This window comes from Sinocyclocheilus rhinocerous, unplaced genomic scaffold, assembly GCF_001515625.1.
Source record: "Sinocyclocheilus rhinocerous isolate Xijiao unplaced genomic scaffold, SAMN03320098_v1.1 scaffold323, whole genome shotgun sequence".
In the NCBI taxonomy this organism is placed as follows: Eukaryota; Metazoa; Chordata; class Actinopteri; order Cypriniformes; family Cyprinidae; genus Sinocyclocheilus; species Sinocyclocheilus rhinocerous.
In genome coordinates, this window is record NW_015643640.1 from 1,390,821 (window position 1) to 1,407,405 (window position 16,585).

Sequence of the window (16,585 nt, forward strand, 5' to 3'; positions counted from 1 at the left end):
ACACACACACTCTCTCACACACACACACACACACACACACCTCTTTAAAATGGTTTTCCGAGTTCTCTCACTTAGATTTGAACTGTGAAACTCCATATAGAGCTCTTACAGCCTCCCTCGGGTCTTTATTTAAAGCTCTTCTTGTCTCCCTTAGGTGTATTTGACCTCTTTTTTAATTATTTCTTCTTTTTATGACAGATGACCTTTGGTGTCATTCAGACCATTTAGTCAGTATGCAATATATGTAATACTTTGCAAGTTTTTATATGTATATTTATACAAATAAGAGAAATAATAATAATAATAATAATAATAATAATATGGCGATACAATTCCCAGATAGCACACGTACGTCTGCAAGATGTCAGTTATACATGCACTCTAAACAATAAACATCTTATTCACGCTGTGGAAATACAAACCGGAAGACAGAAGACAACAAACGCAGCGCTGAAAGAGGCGGAGCTACATAAGGTCTATAAGTGACTCTTTATTGATGACAATATAAAGAAACCATTATATATTAGTAAGTGGGTCCCACATAAATTGATTGTCACATTTAGGGATACAGTTATACAATGTAGGCAACACATGGCAAGGGTGTGACATATGGAAGGCAGACAGGGCCAAAAGTCTTTAAACGGAAGGCGTGAAATTTAACTGAAACACTTAACTGTAATTTCCCATATTTTTAGTGAAACTGTATCATGAATGTATTTGCAACATGACAGAAATGACGAAAATGACTGCAAGTGATATGAGGTCTGTTGCAATGGCGCCCTCTGGTGGTGTGAGGTACTTCATATAACACCTTGAGCGTCTTTCCAATATACTTTATGGGAATATAAAAATGAATTCATGGATGTTTTTTGCAATGCCTGGGCATTTTCAAGGAACACTGCAGCTTAGTTTTACTAAAAAATTATATAGGCCTATTTTATCATTTTAAATAGTCCTACGTTTTTGGGGTTTTTAAGTGGTCTTAAAGGTTAGATTAAAATGAGAACAGAGAACATGCATTAAAATGAATAATGAAAGTAATTTATTATTGTGATAAATTCATCCTTATAAGTCAAGAACACTGAATGTGGTAAACATTCATTAATGGAATGAATGTAACTTACTATTCCCACATGATTTCATGCATTTCTGAGAACAAACAGTTTATTACAGAATCAGCGTGTAGAAGCACAGCATGAGAAAGGAAGCCATCAGATTCAGGAAACTGGAACTCAGGAAACTTGAAGATGATTCTTTAGATTCTTCAGACAAGCTTTAGACAGAAAGAGAAAATTCAGATCAGTAGGTTTGTTTTAGATGTGCTCAGTTTATCACGAATGTGACCCTGGAGCACAAAACCAGTCATAAGGGTCCATTTTTCAAAATTGAGATTTATACATCGTCTGAAAGCAGAATAAATAAGCTTTCCATTGGTGTATGGTTTGTTAGGATAGGACAATATTTGGCTGAGATACAACTATTTGAAAATCTGGAATCTGAGGGTGCAAAAAAATCGAAATATTGAGAAAATCATCTTTAAAGTTGTTCAAATGAAGTTCTTAGCAATGCATATTACTAATCAAAAATTAAGTTTTGATATATTTACGGTAGGAAATTTACAAAATATCTTCATGGAACATGATCTTTACTTAATATCCTAATGATTTTTGGCATAAAAGAAAAATCTGTAATTTTGACTCATACAATGTATTGTTGGCTATTGCTACAAATATACCCCAGCGACTTAACACTGCTTTTGTGCTCCAGGGTCACATATTAGTATTGCATACAATCAAACAAATCTTTACTGCTCTCTCTCTCTCTTACCTGGCAAGGCTGCTGCAGTTAGAAGAACTGTAAAAGTCAGAATGTACCAAGGTGATCTTTTTAAAATTATCATTAATATTCATAACAGTCGTGATATCCTCAACTGTGAAAACTTCAGTGGGTGATATTAGCGCATCCATTTCCTCTGAACTACACCCATAATCTTCAAGGCTGATCACAGAACAAGACGTGATGTTGAAAACAGTCCCAGGGTTTTCATCTACACTTGCATCCTCAGTTGCAGAAGTATATTGCAGTTTTGCTGGGAAAAAACTCACAAAACGTACTTTCTCCCCAATTTTGGTGATATATTCCTTCTCTGTGCCAGAGTACACTGTACGACATTTCTTTTGGCCTTTGAGTTGCATGGCATCTGTCAGCAGGAAGAAAAGAGATTTGAAAGGAAACTCGTCTTGGGAAGTCGAACTGCCCCTGCCATTGTTCTGAACCAACTTCTTGAATTTTTCATGAAATTCAGGAGTAGCTTCAACATAGCTCTGCAGCACAGCCATGTGCTCCGGTGTACTCCCTGGAATGGCCTTTTTGGATTTTGCGTTTCGCCACATAGTTTTAAAATCGGCATTGTTGTTAAGCTCTGTCTGCAGCAGACCTCCACTTTTTGTGACCATTTGCAGCATCTCTTTCCGACAGTTGTAGAATGAGTAATCAGCAGCTTCAGGAAACAAGCCCATGTGTATCACTTCTTCAGTTATCTGCACCACACTCTGAAAACACAATTAAGAATCACAGCGGAAAATTTGGAGAGAAGAAAATAAGTCAAAGACTTTTGATGAGTACCTTGAGTTAAACAGTTCAAAGTAGTGATGATAAATGTGAGAACTTACAGTGTACAAGAGCAGCAGGAGAAATGCATGGAACCTCAAACTTCCCATTGTATTAGTTGGCGTATGTGCACAGGTCTGGACAAAGACAATAACATGAACAACAGGCTAAAAATAAGGAAATAAGGTTGGTGAATACATGCTCACCAATATATATATATATATATATATATATGTTTTTTCCAGCACAAACGGAGCACAAGCACATGCAGAAAATTGCATGAAACACAAAAAATCTTGATATCTTAAAAATACCTGTTGTGCATGATGCATTTAATTTTGTTAGAAATATTCGCCTAAAACAAGTGGCTGAAAACTATAACTGAAAAAGGCAGCACTCACCGTCTCAAGATGTCTGGTATTTTTAGGGTCAGTTAGGCGAGGAGAAAGCAAATGGTCAGAACTGCAGGGTGTTCACAGACTGACAAAAAAAAACAAAAAAAAAACATTTACAGGAAAGCTTATCAAGGCTGTGCTCTGCCTTTTCCTTCCTGCATTTCAATCGCTACCGTGATCAGGAATGAACAAAGCCAGACAGCAGAAGAATCTGATAGTAGAACATTTTTAAAAAGAAGAAAAATTAAACATTAAGAATGTAAGGCAAATATTTTAAATGAGGTGGTAGACTTGTAATTGTCAGCCATGTGCAGAGATTCAAAACTAGTCAAAACTAGAGTCAAAACTAGTCAAGAAATGGTTAACAAATTGGGTTACACTTTACTTGAAGGGGTGTGCATAAGACTGACATGACACCTTCATAATCATGACATGACACATGTCATGATTATGAAGGTTTTTTATGCATGTTTATGACAACTGTCATTAAGTGTCATTCGCTCAGTTATGTCATTTTTAATGCAAAGATGACATTGTCTGAGATGTCTGTTATGGGCTATGGTTAGGGGTAGGGTTAGGTCAAATAATGTCATATTTGCATTAAAAATGACATAACTGAGCGAATGACACTTAATGACAGTTGTCATAAACATGCAAAAAACCTCCTTCATATTCATGACATGTGTCATGTCATGATTATGAAGGTGTCATGTCAGTCTTATGCACACCCCTTCAAGTAAAGTGTTACCACAAATTGTCTTTTTGTTCAATTTTTTGTGCTGTTTGTCCCTAATTTTCCGATATCATTTCTGTGGTGTCCACAAACAATGATTGACTGTTGTAAAACTCAGAAAACGATTCAGTGATGTCAAGGCTAAAATGTGACGGGTTTAAGAGGCACGTGATTTTTTTGTTGGGTGAGCTCTATTGTGGATTATTTATTAAATACAACAAATAATTGCGTGTCTGATCTGTCTCAGGCACTACAAAATTACATATTATTTACTGAGTCTTGAAATGAAAAGATCTTAAATTGAACCTTCTTTATTTTTGGAGGGCTGAATTTGGAATTGTTTGTCCTTGAGATGGGTTCACATATTATGTTTAGTATAATTTTTACCCGTGGCTATCAAGCTCAAAAATGCATTATTTAATGACTCGTGCACTCAGAGCTTGGATGAAGAGCTTGGATCAGATATCCTAATATTTTCCTTCAAAATTAAAACGTTTCACCACTACAAGAATAGCAATGCATACCGAGAGAAGAAGTAGTAAGATTTACAAGTCATTAATTTTGCAAATAATTTCAACTGCATTTCAAAAATATTTTGATATGAAAATTCAAATATTTTTCAATTAATCTATTAGTTAGTCTGCATTTACACTGCGTAATACACACCAGTTTTGACAAATTATATTTTTCTTTGGTCGATTGCTTATCACTACAGTAAGTCAATCACTGCAATTTCAAAAGTGAATCTCGCATTTATTTAAATCCGGCATTTATAGGTGAGTGAATTCTGACTAACTTGAACGCAATGGCCGATCAGGTGTTCAAGAAATCAACAGATATGTCTGTGATTGGCTACCTTGCTCAATGCTACAAAAATACGTTGTAAATAGAAACTTTTGAGGCTTTCCAGAGCGCAAACACAAATACGCACTGGAGCCTTTACCAAACTCTGTTTCGCAAATATCCTAATATTACAGTTTTAACTGAGGTTGACTTTGACTGCGTGAGAAAATAGATGTGTGGTGTGAGATCATGAGAACGGTATTGCGTGAGTCTCACACTAAATGCATGAGAGTTGGCAGTCTTGCTGTTTACATGTAGTAATACAAAGGATAATAAGAAAAAGAAATGTAACAACTTAATACTGATCTTCATTATCTTATGTGCAGGGAAAAACACATGCGCCATCCGTTCGGTGGAGCTAGCAAACACATTCTCCCTGCGATGTCGAGTCGGCCTTTGACAGATCAGCACAGCTCGAGCTCTGAAACGGTGCATTCACAAACGCTTCTCATTTAGCCTACTTTGAATGGGTGACATCATGCATTGCCAAACTGAATTGTGGGTCTGTTGCATCACATCACTGGCTTTGCTTGAAAATTTTTCAACTTTTCAAGCGCCAACGCAGGTGTCAACCAATCAGATTGCCTATGTAAATACCCTAGCGCAGATGCTAGCCAGTTGCGTTCATGGATCACCGGAAAAGTGATATGATTGGCTATCGTCACTATGACAGTTGCGTCAGCACCAAGACGCAGACGCCTCGTGTGAATGAACTGTAACTGTGCGTTCACACCGCCGCCATTGAGAGCGTCAAAGTGGCCGGAAGTCATTCATTTTCAATGTGAGCTGGCGGCGAGCAGCGGCGCGACTTGGACGTTGAGGGCGTCGAGGAGAGTTGAAATCAGGTCAACTTTATGGTAATGGGCTATGACGCGGTTTGGCGGCATCTGGCGGCAACCAATCGGAACATAGAAGTCCAACGCTTGAGAGGATTCCAGAGAACGCAGTCCTGCAAACTTTGGTTACGACCACATTAGTTCCCAAGCAAAATGGAGGAGAGGTTGATTATTGCTGTGGCGGGTTTCCCAATAATCTACGACGTGTCCCTGTTTGCGTACAGGGACATAAATAAAAAATGATGCGTGGACCAAGGTGTCTGAGATTGTTGGTGTTCCTGGTGAGTTGCTGATGTGCATTAACGTTATAGGAATAATAATCTAATGATATAATAAATAATAGTATAATAGTCCCAGTTCACTTTTAAACCTTTAAATCAATTTTCCTGATTATACTTACATGAAGTAATGTTTATACTTGATTATACTTACTTAAGTAACATTTTCAATGCAGGACTTTTACGTGTATCAGAGTATTTTTACAGTGTGGTATTAGTGCTTTATATATTATGAGGTAAAGTATCTTAATACTTCGTCCACAACAATATTTAATGAGGTTAACGTATAACCTTACCCTGCTTGTGGTCAGTCTGCACAAGATCAACAAGCGTGTTTGCTTTGCGTCCCCTTTAAATACAAGATAAGCATTCGATCTACGTCAGAGCGTCCACGAATCTTTCTACAGCGTTGTTGGCAGGGCGGCCAGAGCGATTTTTGAAGCTCTCGACGGCGGCGGTGTGAACGCACAGTAACGCTTTTGGCATGTTTGGCATCCCATAGAGCTTCATGAGAAATTGCGCACGTGCTCCAAACGCGCTTGGAATCTTCAGTATCATGTGTGACATCATCACTAGCACACATGAAGCAGACTCGGTCAAAGTTGCACTTCTCGAAGTTAACTTGTTTCGATATGGCAGAGGGGATTCCCGCGAGGGGAAGTGCTTAGAGAAGTTTGTGAGTGCGTGTCTAAAACATACAGTCTATGGTCTAAAAGCGAAGCAGAGTACAGCCAAGCTGAAGACGGTTTTAGGATTTGAAAACATTCACAAACCAGTGCCGTGATTCAAACCCATCACTAAAACTTACTAGACATTAAGCTATGGAGGAATGTGAGCAGAGCAACAGTCCTACACATGAAGAACAGGTCAAACTGAAGAAAGATCAGAATAATGTGGAGCAAACACGTACAGATTTGGGTTTTTGTTTATGCAGTTATGAATGCTGTGATTGTTTCCAAACCTGTGATTGTCCTGGATGTGATTTTTCTGGATGCTGTGATTGTCCTGGATTCTGTGATTGTTCTGGATGTGATTGTTCTGAATTTTGTGAGCCTGTGTGTTCTGGATTCTGTGATTGTTTTTCATTCTGCTGCGAATGTCTGGGATCAATTTTGGGATCAACTTGTGAGGCAAGTAACATTTAGAAAAACATATATATATATTTTTTTTAAACATTCCCTAACAAAGGGCTGTTTTCTTAATTGCTCTCACGGTTGAAAAACTTTAATCCATGTTTATTACTATAAAATCACAATGTGTCAAACATGCTTTCATTTGGATTAAGTCACGAGAGATGTGACTAATATACAGATATTACTAATGTTAATACTGCATATTTCAGAGCCTTTTGGATGCCTGAGTAAATGGATTTCTAGGGACGCCACAGAAGTCAGAAGAGACTACAGCTCCTGTGGAAAACATCCGATACAAACAAACATTGGGATATCTTCATGGAATATCATAATGCAATGATTATTAAACTTCATAAAGATGTTGTTGTTATCTGTACATTTACAAAAATGCAACTGTAAAATACACTCAACAAATCCAACAAAAGCTGAACTTCTTTTGCAGTAATGTCTGATTATAGCTTTAAATATAGAGTGCTTGAGAGTGAAGAGAAACTAAAATGCATCAGCGTAAAAACAAGTCTCTCGAGATTCTTGAGGGTTTGATGATGTGGCTTGAAAAATGTCATCAGTTTTGGTTTCGTTTTGAGGAGGTTTCATCTAAACCAGATTTTGTTCTGCTTCAGGCAGAAGGAGAATAGTTAGTGTAATGAAATTAAGCAGAGGTTGTGAAGGTTTGGTCACATTAGACTTTATGCTCTTCACTTCCATTCATGAGATCCTCGTAAGGTTAGATGAACTCTCACTCAGAACAGATCAACGGTCACAGCTTAGTTCCCAATTTTCCTTTTGTTTTCTCTAAGAATTAATGAATTTGCTAGAATTTTAAGAACAACGCAAGCAACAGTTGGGTGTTTTTTTACCGTGTACTCAAACAGAAACTCCTGAAGTTTGGATTTTTTTCTTAAGCGTTTTCTTTAGTGCTTAATTCTTTTTTTAATCAATTGACATGTAAGGGATAATGCATGGCTAGCTGTGCATTAAACGATTTTAATGCACGAAGTGGAAGTAAAGAATCACCTGACATGAAGTATTAAAATAGTTTAATGCACAGCTAGCCGTGCATCATCACGCTTATACCATGGTCATTTGCCAGCACTGACAAGTTAAAGCCAGTAATGATGTTTGCAGCGCAATATTTAACCGGAATGGTAAAAATGACGGTTGACCTGCGTCTGCGCGTCTCTCTCTCTCAATGAAGCAGTGAGTTTAGTTACTTCAAAACCAGCGATTTTACCCCAATATAATGCAGTGATCTAGTATCCAAGTTATTTTATAAAAGTCGCGGGGCAGCGCTGACATGTTTCTGCATGTGTGCAATAATATCCAAAATCTGTGTGTGTGTGTGTGTGTGTGTCTATAGCAAAATATTAATATAGAACAGAGATTAAACTGACTTGGAACTACCTGTGCATTACACAGTTTTAATGCATACCTGCCAGCCAATCAGAATCAAGAATTGAAACCGACCATGGTATAAATATATGTGACCCTGGAGCACAAAAGCAGTGTTAAGTCCTCCAGGGTCACAAATATTCAATATGTATCCAAATGCATGAAAAATTGAGACTGATGACATTAAATGACACAAAAAAAACAAAAAACAGAATTTAATCATGTTTTCTAATCTAATTATATAATCACAACCCACTGACAGCTTTTTTTTTTTTTTTTTTTAAATAATGTTTCATCCAGTCCCTGTTTACAGTTGTTTTGTCTTCCATATAAAATGTCTACTTTCATACTGTTCCAGCAGTCTTTAATGACTTGATGATAAAATGTGTTACTGTCAAAGCAACGCATTTCAAATGAATTGTACTGAAAAATGAAAAGTCTCTGCACTAAAGCACATCAGATCAGAAGTCAAAGTTAAATGAAGCACGGTAGTCTCTTTCCCATTTCTGGTCTCGCTCTTCTTTCCTCTTAAGTTCTTTAGCGCTGAGCGTCGTTCCTTTCTCCTGTCTCAGTCTTTTCTCTTTATGCATGTGTTGCACTGCCTGAGGATCTCTGGCCTGGAAGTGTGTGACTTTGGGCTGCGGGGGCTCTCCGTATCCCAGGCCCGCCTGATCTCTCTTTAGTATCGTGCTGACTGGGTTTTTGCGGCCCGAGTGGGCGGGGCCCAGACCAGAGGAGGGGTTCCAGCCCAAGCGGAGCATCATTTTATAGCTGGTGCTGGAGGAGGGCAGGCAGTATTGAGGCGTGGCCGGGGGGCGGAGCTTACTGAACTGATGCAGCGTGGATCTGGAGTGTGTTTCAGTGCTGTCTGTGTAATGCACGGCACACACATCACACCACTGAGAACCAGCACTGTGGAAACACACGCAGACACACATCGTCATTCTCAGAGCTGTTCAAATTACACGTATTAGACGAAACAGCATTTTAGTGAGATCTTTTAATATGCCTATTTGACAGGATGCTCAACCTGGGAAAATACACTCAGATCAAAAGCACCGCAATACTGAGAGATGTGGATTGTAATTAAGTAAATAATGATCAGTTTCTTGCACAGGCCGATCGTTTCGCTTCATAAGACCTCAATATAAATCGTATTAATTTTGTGATCCTTCATATGCTTTTTTATTCTCAAAGACAGGCAGCCGCTGACTCACCAAGGCCCACGGTTTCAGCTAAAAAAAAATCTTCTTTACGGTTCTACTGAAGAAAAAAGAGTCACCTACATCTTGGAACAAATTTAACATTTTTGGGTGAACTATCTCTCTAAAGGATTGGTTCACCCATCATTAAGATGTTTTTAACTTCAAACTGTTGCTCCATAATCCATAATAACGCTTCCTCCAGTGAAAAAGTGTTCTGGTCTGAATCAGGAGAGAAATCTGCACAGATCAAGCAGCGTTTAAACAGCTCTAAACTAATATGTGGCTGGATTTTGATGTGAGAGACAACAGCAGATGCACTTTTTCACTGGAGGAAGCGTTATTATGGATTATGGACTCTATGGTATTTTAGTTAAAACCATCTCAATGCTGGATTAGTTTCAGCTTTTGTCTTCTCCAGATGTTAACTGATGGACTGGAGTGCTGTGGATTACTTGTGGATTATTGTGATGTTTTTATCAGCTGTTTGGACTCTCATTCTGACGGCACCCATTCACTGCAGAGCATCCATTGCTGAGACACTGATGCAATGCTACATTTCTACAAACCTGATGAAGAAACAAACTCATCTCAATCTTGGATGGCCTGATGGGGAGCACATTTTCAGCAACTGTTCCTTTAATGCGTAAGTGTTTGGACATCTGGACACCAAGTGAAGCATAAACCACTAACCTCTGTGCATGGTTTGTAGTAGGTATGTTTGGCGTGTCAGAGATCACAAACTGCTCCAGTTCTCTCACTACATCCTGGTGACCAGCCTGCAGGGCCAGATCCCGGGCATCTCTGCCCTGAGAGAGAACCAGAAAGAAAACAGGATGGAGATAAAAAGAAAGGAAATTACTAAAGAATAACAACCTAATACAGCAATAGTGTTTCGACAGGACTGTGCGCTTAGGTAACAGGAGCGCTTTCCATGAGGCCTATCAGTTGGATAATTATTTCAGTTTAAAGATATATGACTCATTTAAAGTAATGGTTATGTATAACAATGATTACTTCACTGCCCTTGTGTTATATGTTCACATTTTCTCTTTTTGACATCTGTTCGGTGGCACAGGCAGGGTTAGTATCGCTAGCCAAAACTGTTAAAAAATATTTTTGCCAATGGAAATAAAGCTGAAATAACAAAATATATTAATTGGATATAAATAGAAACTAAAACTGAACTTATACTAAAACTGAAATTAACCTAAATAGAAATTATATATAAAAATAATGACAAAAGCACATGCCAAAAACTATAACAATAATTATATTAGCACAAAACAGACAAAAACGTTTAGTTTTTCTATTTTTTCTATTATTATTATTATTATTATTATTTAATACACCTTACTATTCATATTCAATATCTTTTCATACATTATAATCTCCATAGAATGTACAGTGGATTCTTGCCTTCTCCAAAATGTTGTTATTGCTTTAAATGCTGTAATAAAGCAATAAGCCCCAAGAAGCTTTGCGTCGTGCCCAAGCAGCAACCTTCCGGTCTCACTCGTGAAACCAACACGGAAGTGACTTAAACTGCAATTCATCGACAGGCCGCTAGAGGCTGGCTCCAAAAGAGAGTCAGTCCCATAGACTCCACCATTTTTCGATTATCCGGGGAGTGACGCGCTGCCAAGATGGTGACGGCCAGCTCCGCCTACTTTAGGCTTCAAAAACGCTCTTCAGAAACCTATGGGTGACGTCACGGACACTACGTCTATGTTTTTATACAATCTATGGTCGTGCCTAACAACGCCCCTTAGCTGTTATAAATTCACTGTAAACCACGGCTTCACGTTCTCAAAATTCTAAACAAATATAACTCATCTTTATTAAGCAGCATAGGTCCTTTACCCAAGACTATATTCTGCATCTTTACTATATATTTGGTTTCTTAACTCCCTGAATTACTTCTGTTCAAATCTTTTTGTATGTCTTTTATAAGCTTAATATATGCAAATTTGTTATACCTTTAAAATTTTTTTTTTTTTTAATTGGACAGAAGTATTATTTTTATTATTAGTAATAATGCACACATGCAAGCCCAGTGGTTTTGATGCAATACAACTAAGGGAGTAAGTTCAGTCCGCAGGAATGAATGGTGGTGGGAAGTTACTTTAGTTACTTTACTTCAGTTAAGACTGCATGACCAACAGTACAAGACTTTAACTCAATCAACCAACCATACTGACAAAGCAGCAGCCAATGGGAAATCTGCACTGCTCTACTCCATATAAAGGAGGAGGTGGAGAGATCCTCTCAGAAGTGAGTGTTACGCACCTGTTTGTCCACCACTCCCACCCAAGCAGCTCCGTGACGCAGGAGCAACCGAACAGCCTCCGTCTGTCCTGCTTTACTCGCACACATCACACCCGTCCAGTAGAAATCATCACGGAAGTTGACGTCACAGCCTCGCCGCAGGAGCTCCTTCAGGGCCTGAATGTCTCCCTCCTGAGCGCATCGGAGGAGTCTGTGTCCGTCTCGCTCGGAGCTGCTGACCGCTTCGGCACGAGCAGCTTCTCTTCTTCTTCGTTTGGGTCCTCGTGTCAAAAGATAACGGGCGATCATGATAAAACTGTACAGTTATTATAAACTAATCTCTGAAGGAATGCAAATGCTAAGATTAAAGAAGAATACTCATACTGTATATACACTACTACTGTCGTTTACTCGTGAGGTTTTTAAATAATGTTTTGAAGTGCACACATACTGTATAGATGACAGACTGATGCAACACTCTATTTAACTGTGTAAATACATGCAAAGACCAATTTCAATGCTATTTATTTGTGGAATCATTCTTTGGAACATAATTTAAACAAATACACCTGTAGCCAAATCTCAAATACTTTTAAAGGAGTAGTCCATCCAAAAATGACAATTCTGTCATGATTTCATTGTATGTTTACCAACATTCTTCAAAATAGCTTATATTGCGTTCAGCAGAATAGAGAAATTCATACAGGTTTGATTTCATTTTTAGATGTTCTAACGGTTATAATGAAGCATGTCATGATGTTTTGTTTTTTGCAGCTGTGCTTTTAAGACATGCATGTAAAATGTTGCTAAACACAGTTAGGAAAAATCTAAACCCTGGCAACACATCCGTATCTGCTTTAATGTTTTGTATTGTTGTTGATTTTTAAGGCGAGACACTACAGGCAAAACAGTTTTTTTAATGCATCTGGAAACTTTTTTGGGCTTTAATGGCTTTTCATCAAGTCATATTCAATATATTTCAAATATAACACACACTGAAAAAAATGTTTCCCTTAGGGCAAGTTATTTATTTTTCATTGGCTCAAGTTAAAAAATATAGATGTGAATCATTACCCTAAATTTTTTTAATTGGATGAATGAAACATTTTTTTTCAGTGCATATCTAATGTTCATATTTAATTTGCATGATTTGTTACATTTTATTCCTGAAAAAAAAAAATGGTGAATTTTTTATTTTATTTATTTATTTTTATTTTTTGGCTGTTGAGCCTGGCTTTATCCAACATTCGGATTTTTGTTCTAAAAATGTATGCAAATGTGTGCATTTATGTTTATTATGCATTTGCATGTTTAAATATAACATTTCAGAAATCTCGTAATACAAACAGATTTTGCAATTCATGATGTAATAATCAGTCAACTGGGGAAGTACTTAATCTTTTTTTCATTACACCATTGTTTCAATTGACAATCACTACTGATGTGGACCTGATATTATGTCAATTATTAAGTCAAACGTCTCTAGATGAATTAACCCTGGCAGTGCTGCTTCCTTTTCCATCATACTCTAATCTTAAAATGATAATTGTGATATTAATATCTGATATTTATTTAGATCAAAAACCTTTTGATCTAAAGTTTCACTCTTTAAATAATTAAAAATTTGTATCATTTTATTTATTCACTTAAACTTCATTTTTATGCATTTTAAATGAATTATTACAAACAATTCCTTGGCGAGTGCAGTGGCACAGTAGCATAAGAATAGAACAAAAGACATAGAAAACCCAAAAAACATGCCTAGATACTAACATACTTTTTTAAATATTATAGTTAAATGTTATGTTCTTTATGATTTGGTAGAATCTTTATTCATTTATACATTTTAAATTTTTTAAAATTATTTATTCATATTTTTTTTTTATATTTTTAAACATGATCTTTATTTATACATGTATCTAAAAGTAAAAAAAAACAAATTTCACAGATTGGATCATGTATTTATTAATTTTATTTCCTCTAGCAGTCGTGTGCTGCGATCATAATTCTCAATCTGCTTATGTTTTCCATCTCTACCTGCTCCTCGTCTCGCTCTCCTCGCGGCTGCTGCTGCTTCTTTTGGCTTTTCTCCATCGGTCTCTTGCAGCAGGCTTTGGTAAAAGTCTCTGGCCTCCTCTCCATTAATTGTCCGTCTGTCTTCTCTCTTTCTCTCTATCCAGCGCTTCTCCTCTTCTTTGGCTCTGGTAAAGTAGACTGGGTTGTTCATCTTTAACTCAATCTCTGCTAAAGAAGAGAGAGGCCAAGAAGAGATGGCCACGAGACTAAAACCAAGAGAAGGAACAAATACAAGCTTTAAAATACTGAAGGATCTCATTTCCAGGAGCCGGTTGCATAAACCGCGTAGAATAGTCTTAAAAATTGGTGATCTAATTTTTTCTGCAAGACTAGTCATAACTGTTAAAGTCTGTTCAAAAGTCTGAGATCAGTGAGATTTGTAATGTGTTTTAATTAAGTCTCTTCAAGGCTGCATTTATTTGACCATAAATACAGAAAAAAAATAACTGTAATATTGTGAAATATTATTGTAATTTAAAATAATGGCTTTCTGTTTTAATATACTTTAAAATGTAATTTATTTCTGTGATGCAAAGCTGAATTTTCAGCATCAGTCGTCAGTGTCACACGATCCTTCAGATCAAATCATTCTAATATGCTGATTTATTATCAATGTTGGAAACATTGGTTTTTGCTGCTTCATATTTCATATTCATTTTCTGGAACCTGTGATACTTTTTTATGATTATTTCAAGAACAGCATTAAACAGTTAGAAAGAAAATCCTTTCTAACAATATAAGTCTCTATGATCACTTTATCAATTTAACACGTCCGTGCTGAATAAAAGCATTCATTTCTTTCAAAAAAAAAAATTTTTTTTTTAAATTACTGACCCCAAACTTTTGAACAGTAGTGTATATTGTTACAAAATATTTCTATTTTGAATAAATTCTGTTCTTTTTAACTTTTTATTCCTCAAAGAATCCTGAAAAAAAGTATCACCGGTTCCAAAAAAAATATTAAGCAGCAAAAACATTGATAATTGTTTCCAACATTGATAATTGATAATAAATCAGCATATTAGAATGATTTCTGAAGATCATGTGACACTGAAGACTGCAGTAATGATGCTGAAAATACAGCTTTGATCACAGAAATAAATTACAGTTTAATGTATATTAAAATAGAAAACCATTATTTTAAATGGTAAAAATATTTCACAATATTACTGCTTTTTTCTGTATTTTTGATTAAATAAATGCAGCCTTGAATAGCAGAGGAGTCTTCTTTAAAACACATTACAAATCTTACTGATCCCAAACTTTTGAACAGCAGCGTGTGTAAAAACCTAACGTTAGACTGGTTTAATCTGAATCTGAAAAGTACTGATTACTAACGTTACTTGCTTAGTTACGCAAACTAGTTCTTACGGTAGTCTTAACATAATGACTATGTTTATGCAAATACATCTATATTGGCTGATCAAATAAATGCAGCCTTGAATAGCAGAAGAGTCTTCTTTAAAACACATTACAAATCTTACTGATCCCAAACTTTTGAACAGCAGCGTGTGTAAAAACCTAACGTTAGACTGGTTTAATCTGAATCTGAAAAGTACTGATTACTAACGTTACTTGCTTAGTTACGCAAACTAGTTCTTACGGTAGTCTTAACATAATGACTATGTTTATGCAAATATATATATATTGGTCAGCTGGAAAAGTATTCTTCATTCCTGACATGATTTAGAATATCACTGAGAGTAAACTAACCGAGTCAGAGTTAAGAATAAACACAATAATACACAAATCTCTGATAAGTAAACAGTGTTAGCTTTAGCATCTCACAAACCAGAGGGATGTAGGCTACAATACTTAAAAACAGCCTTATAAAATATGTGTAATTACACCAGATCAGTCTGAAAGGTACATAATGTAAGACATTTTCAATTGAAAATCCGTGAATTTAGGAGCGATACCTGCGAAAGTGGATCCAGAAAAACGACGCAAAGGATAAAATAAAACAGACGTAAACACCGTCTTCTTCGTCTTCTGATGCGTTTAGGCGAACATGGTCTGCTGCTGCTGCTGCTGCTGCCACCCAGCGGCCAACAGCGCGAACAACGGCTCAGATCCGCTTTCTCTGCGTGAACCAGATTAAGACATGCGTCCAACCCTAATCAGACACACCTGAACCAGCTAATCAAGCTCTTAGTTACTAGGCATACCAGACGCTTCCACACAGGTGTGTTGAGGAAAGCTGGAGCTAAACTCTGCAGGACCGAGTTTCTGCTTTAAAAAAAAAAGAGAAGTTTGCATATCGAGCTTATACTGGATGAAGAGAACAAAACACATCAGGCCCAAACCTAAACACAAATATGGTGCAGTTGTGGATATTTATATGGTTAGAAAGTAAGATGAAATTCTGATTGCGAAGCAAATCATTGAGATCTTTATAACATGGCAGACTACTTAAAATGCATATAAAAATCTATATCTCCCAATAATATGTCTGTAAGATGATATATAATGCATAGTTTTATGATCAAAGCTCTGGAGGAAACATAGAATGCAATACAATGAAGATTCCTCGAAATCGTGATTTGATACGCACTGTTTAAGATGCAAAAAAAAGATGCATGGATAATCAAAAGATTCATTTTTTGAAGCTCGGGATTTTATTTTCATTTCTGGTGCATTGTCTGATTTATTTGTTAACATCAATAATGTGATCGGATGTAAAACGGCTAATAACTCATTTCTAATTTGATTTCTTTTGATGCTGTTGTGGAATTTAGTGGAGAATTGTGTCTTTAATGAATTGTGCCTCTATTCATTAAATGTCTATTTTTAACAAACACTGCATTAGTTGAAACATA

General features: G+C 36.6%; 2 protein-coding genes across 4 annotated transcripts; both read right to left on the reverse strand.

Annotated features, from left to right (window-relative positions):
• Window positions 1-540: 540 nt before the first annotated feature.
• On the reverse strand, window positions 541-3,371 carry LOC107757627 (GPI-linked NAD(P)(+)--arginine ADP-ribosyltransferase 1). 2 transcript variants are annotated; one of them, XM_016575164.1, is made up of 4 exons: window positions 3,012-3,371; window positions 2,673-2,747; window positions 1,828-2,552; window positions 541-1,273 (listed from the first exon to the last, which is right to left on the reverse strand). In XM_016575164.1, the coding sequence occupies exons 2-4, from the start codon at window positions 2,718-2,720 to the stop codon at window positions 1,168-1,170; spliced, it is 879 nt and encodes a 292-aa protein (XP_016430650.1). In that variant the 5' UTR covers window positions 2,721-2,747; window positions 3,012-3,371; the 3' UTR covers window positions 541-1,167. The 2 variants fall into 2 exon arrangements, with proteins under 2 accessions (XP_016430650.1, XP_016430651.1); XM_016575165.1 differs by having other exon boundaries at window positions 2,673-2,777; window positions 3,012-3,077.
• Window positions 3,372-8,380: 5,009 nt separating this feature from the next.
• On the reverse strand, window positions 8,381-15,839 carry gpank1 (G patch domain and ankyrin repeats 1). 2 transcript variants are annotated; one of them, XM_016575163.1, is made up of 5 exons: window positions 15,686-15,839; window positions 13,728-13,931; window positions 11,712-11,971; window positions 10,116-10,231; window positions 8,381-9,132 (listed from the first exon to the last, which is right to left on the reverse strand). In XM_016575163.1, the coding sequence occupies exons 2-5, from the start codon at window positions 13,915-13,917 to the stop codon at window positions 8,682-8,684; spliced, it is 1,017 nt and encodes a 338-aa protein (XP_016430649.1). In that variant the 5' UTR covers window positions 13,918-13,931; window positions 15,686-15,839; the 3' UTR covers window positions 8,381-8,681. The 2 variants fall into 2 exon arrangements, with proteins under 2 accessions (XP_016430649.1, XP_016430648.1); XM_016575162.1 differs by having other exon boundaries at window positions 13,728-13,972.
• Between the last annotated feature and the right edge of the window lie 746 nt (window positions 15,840-16,585).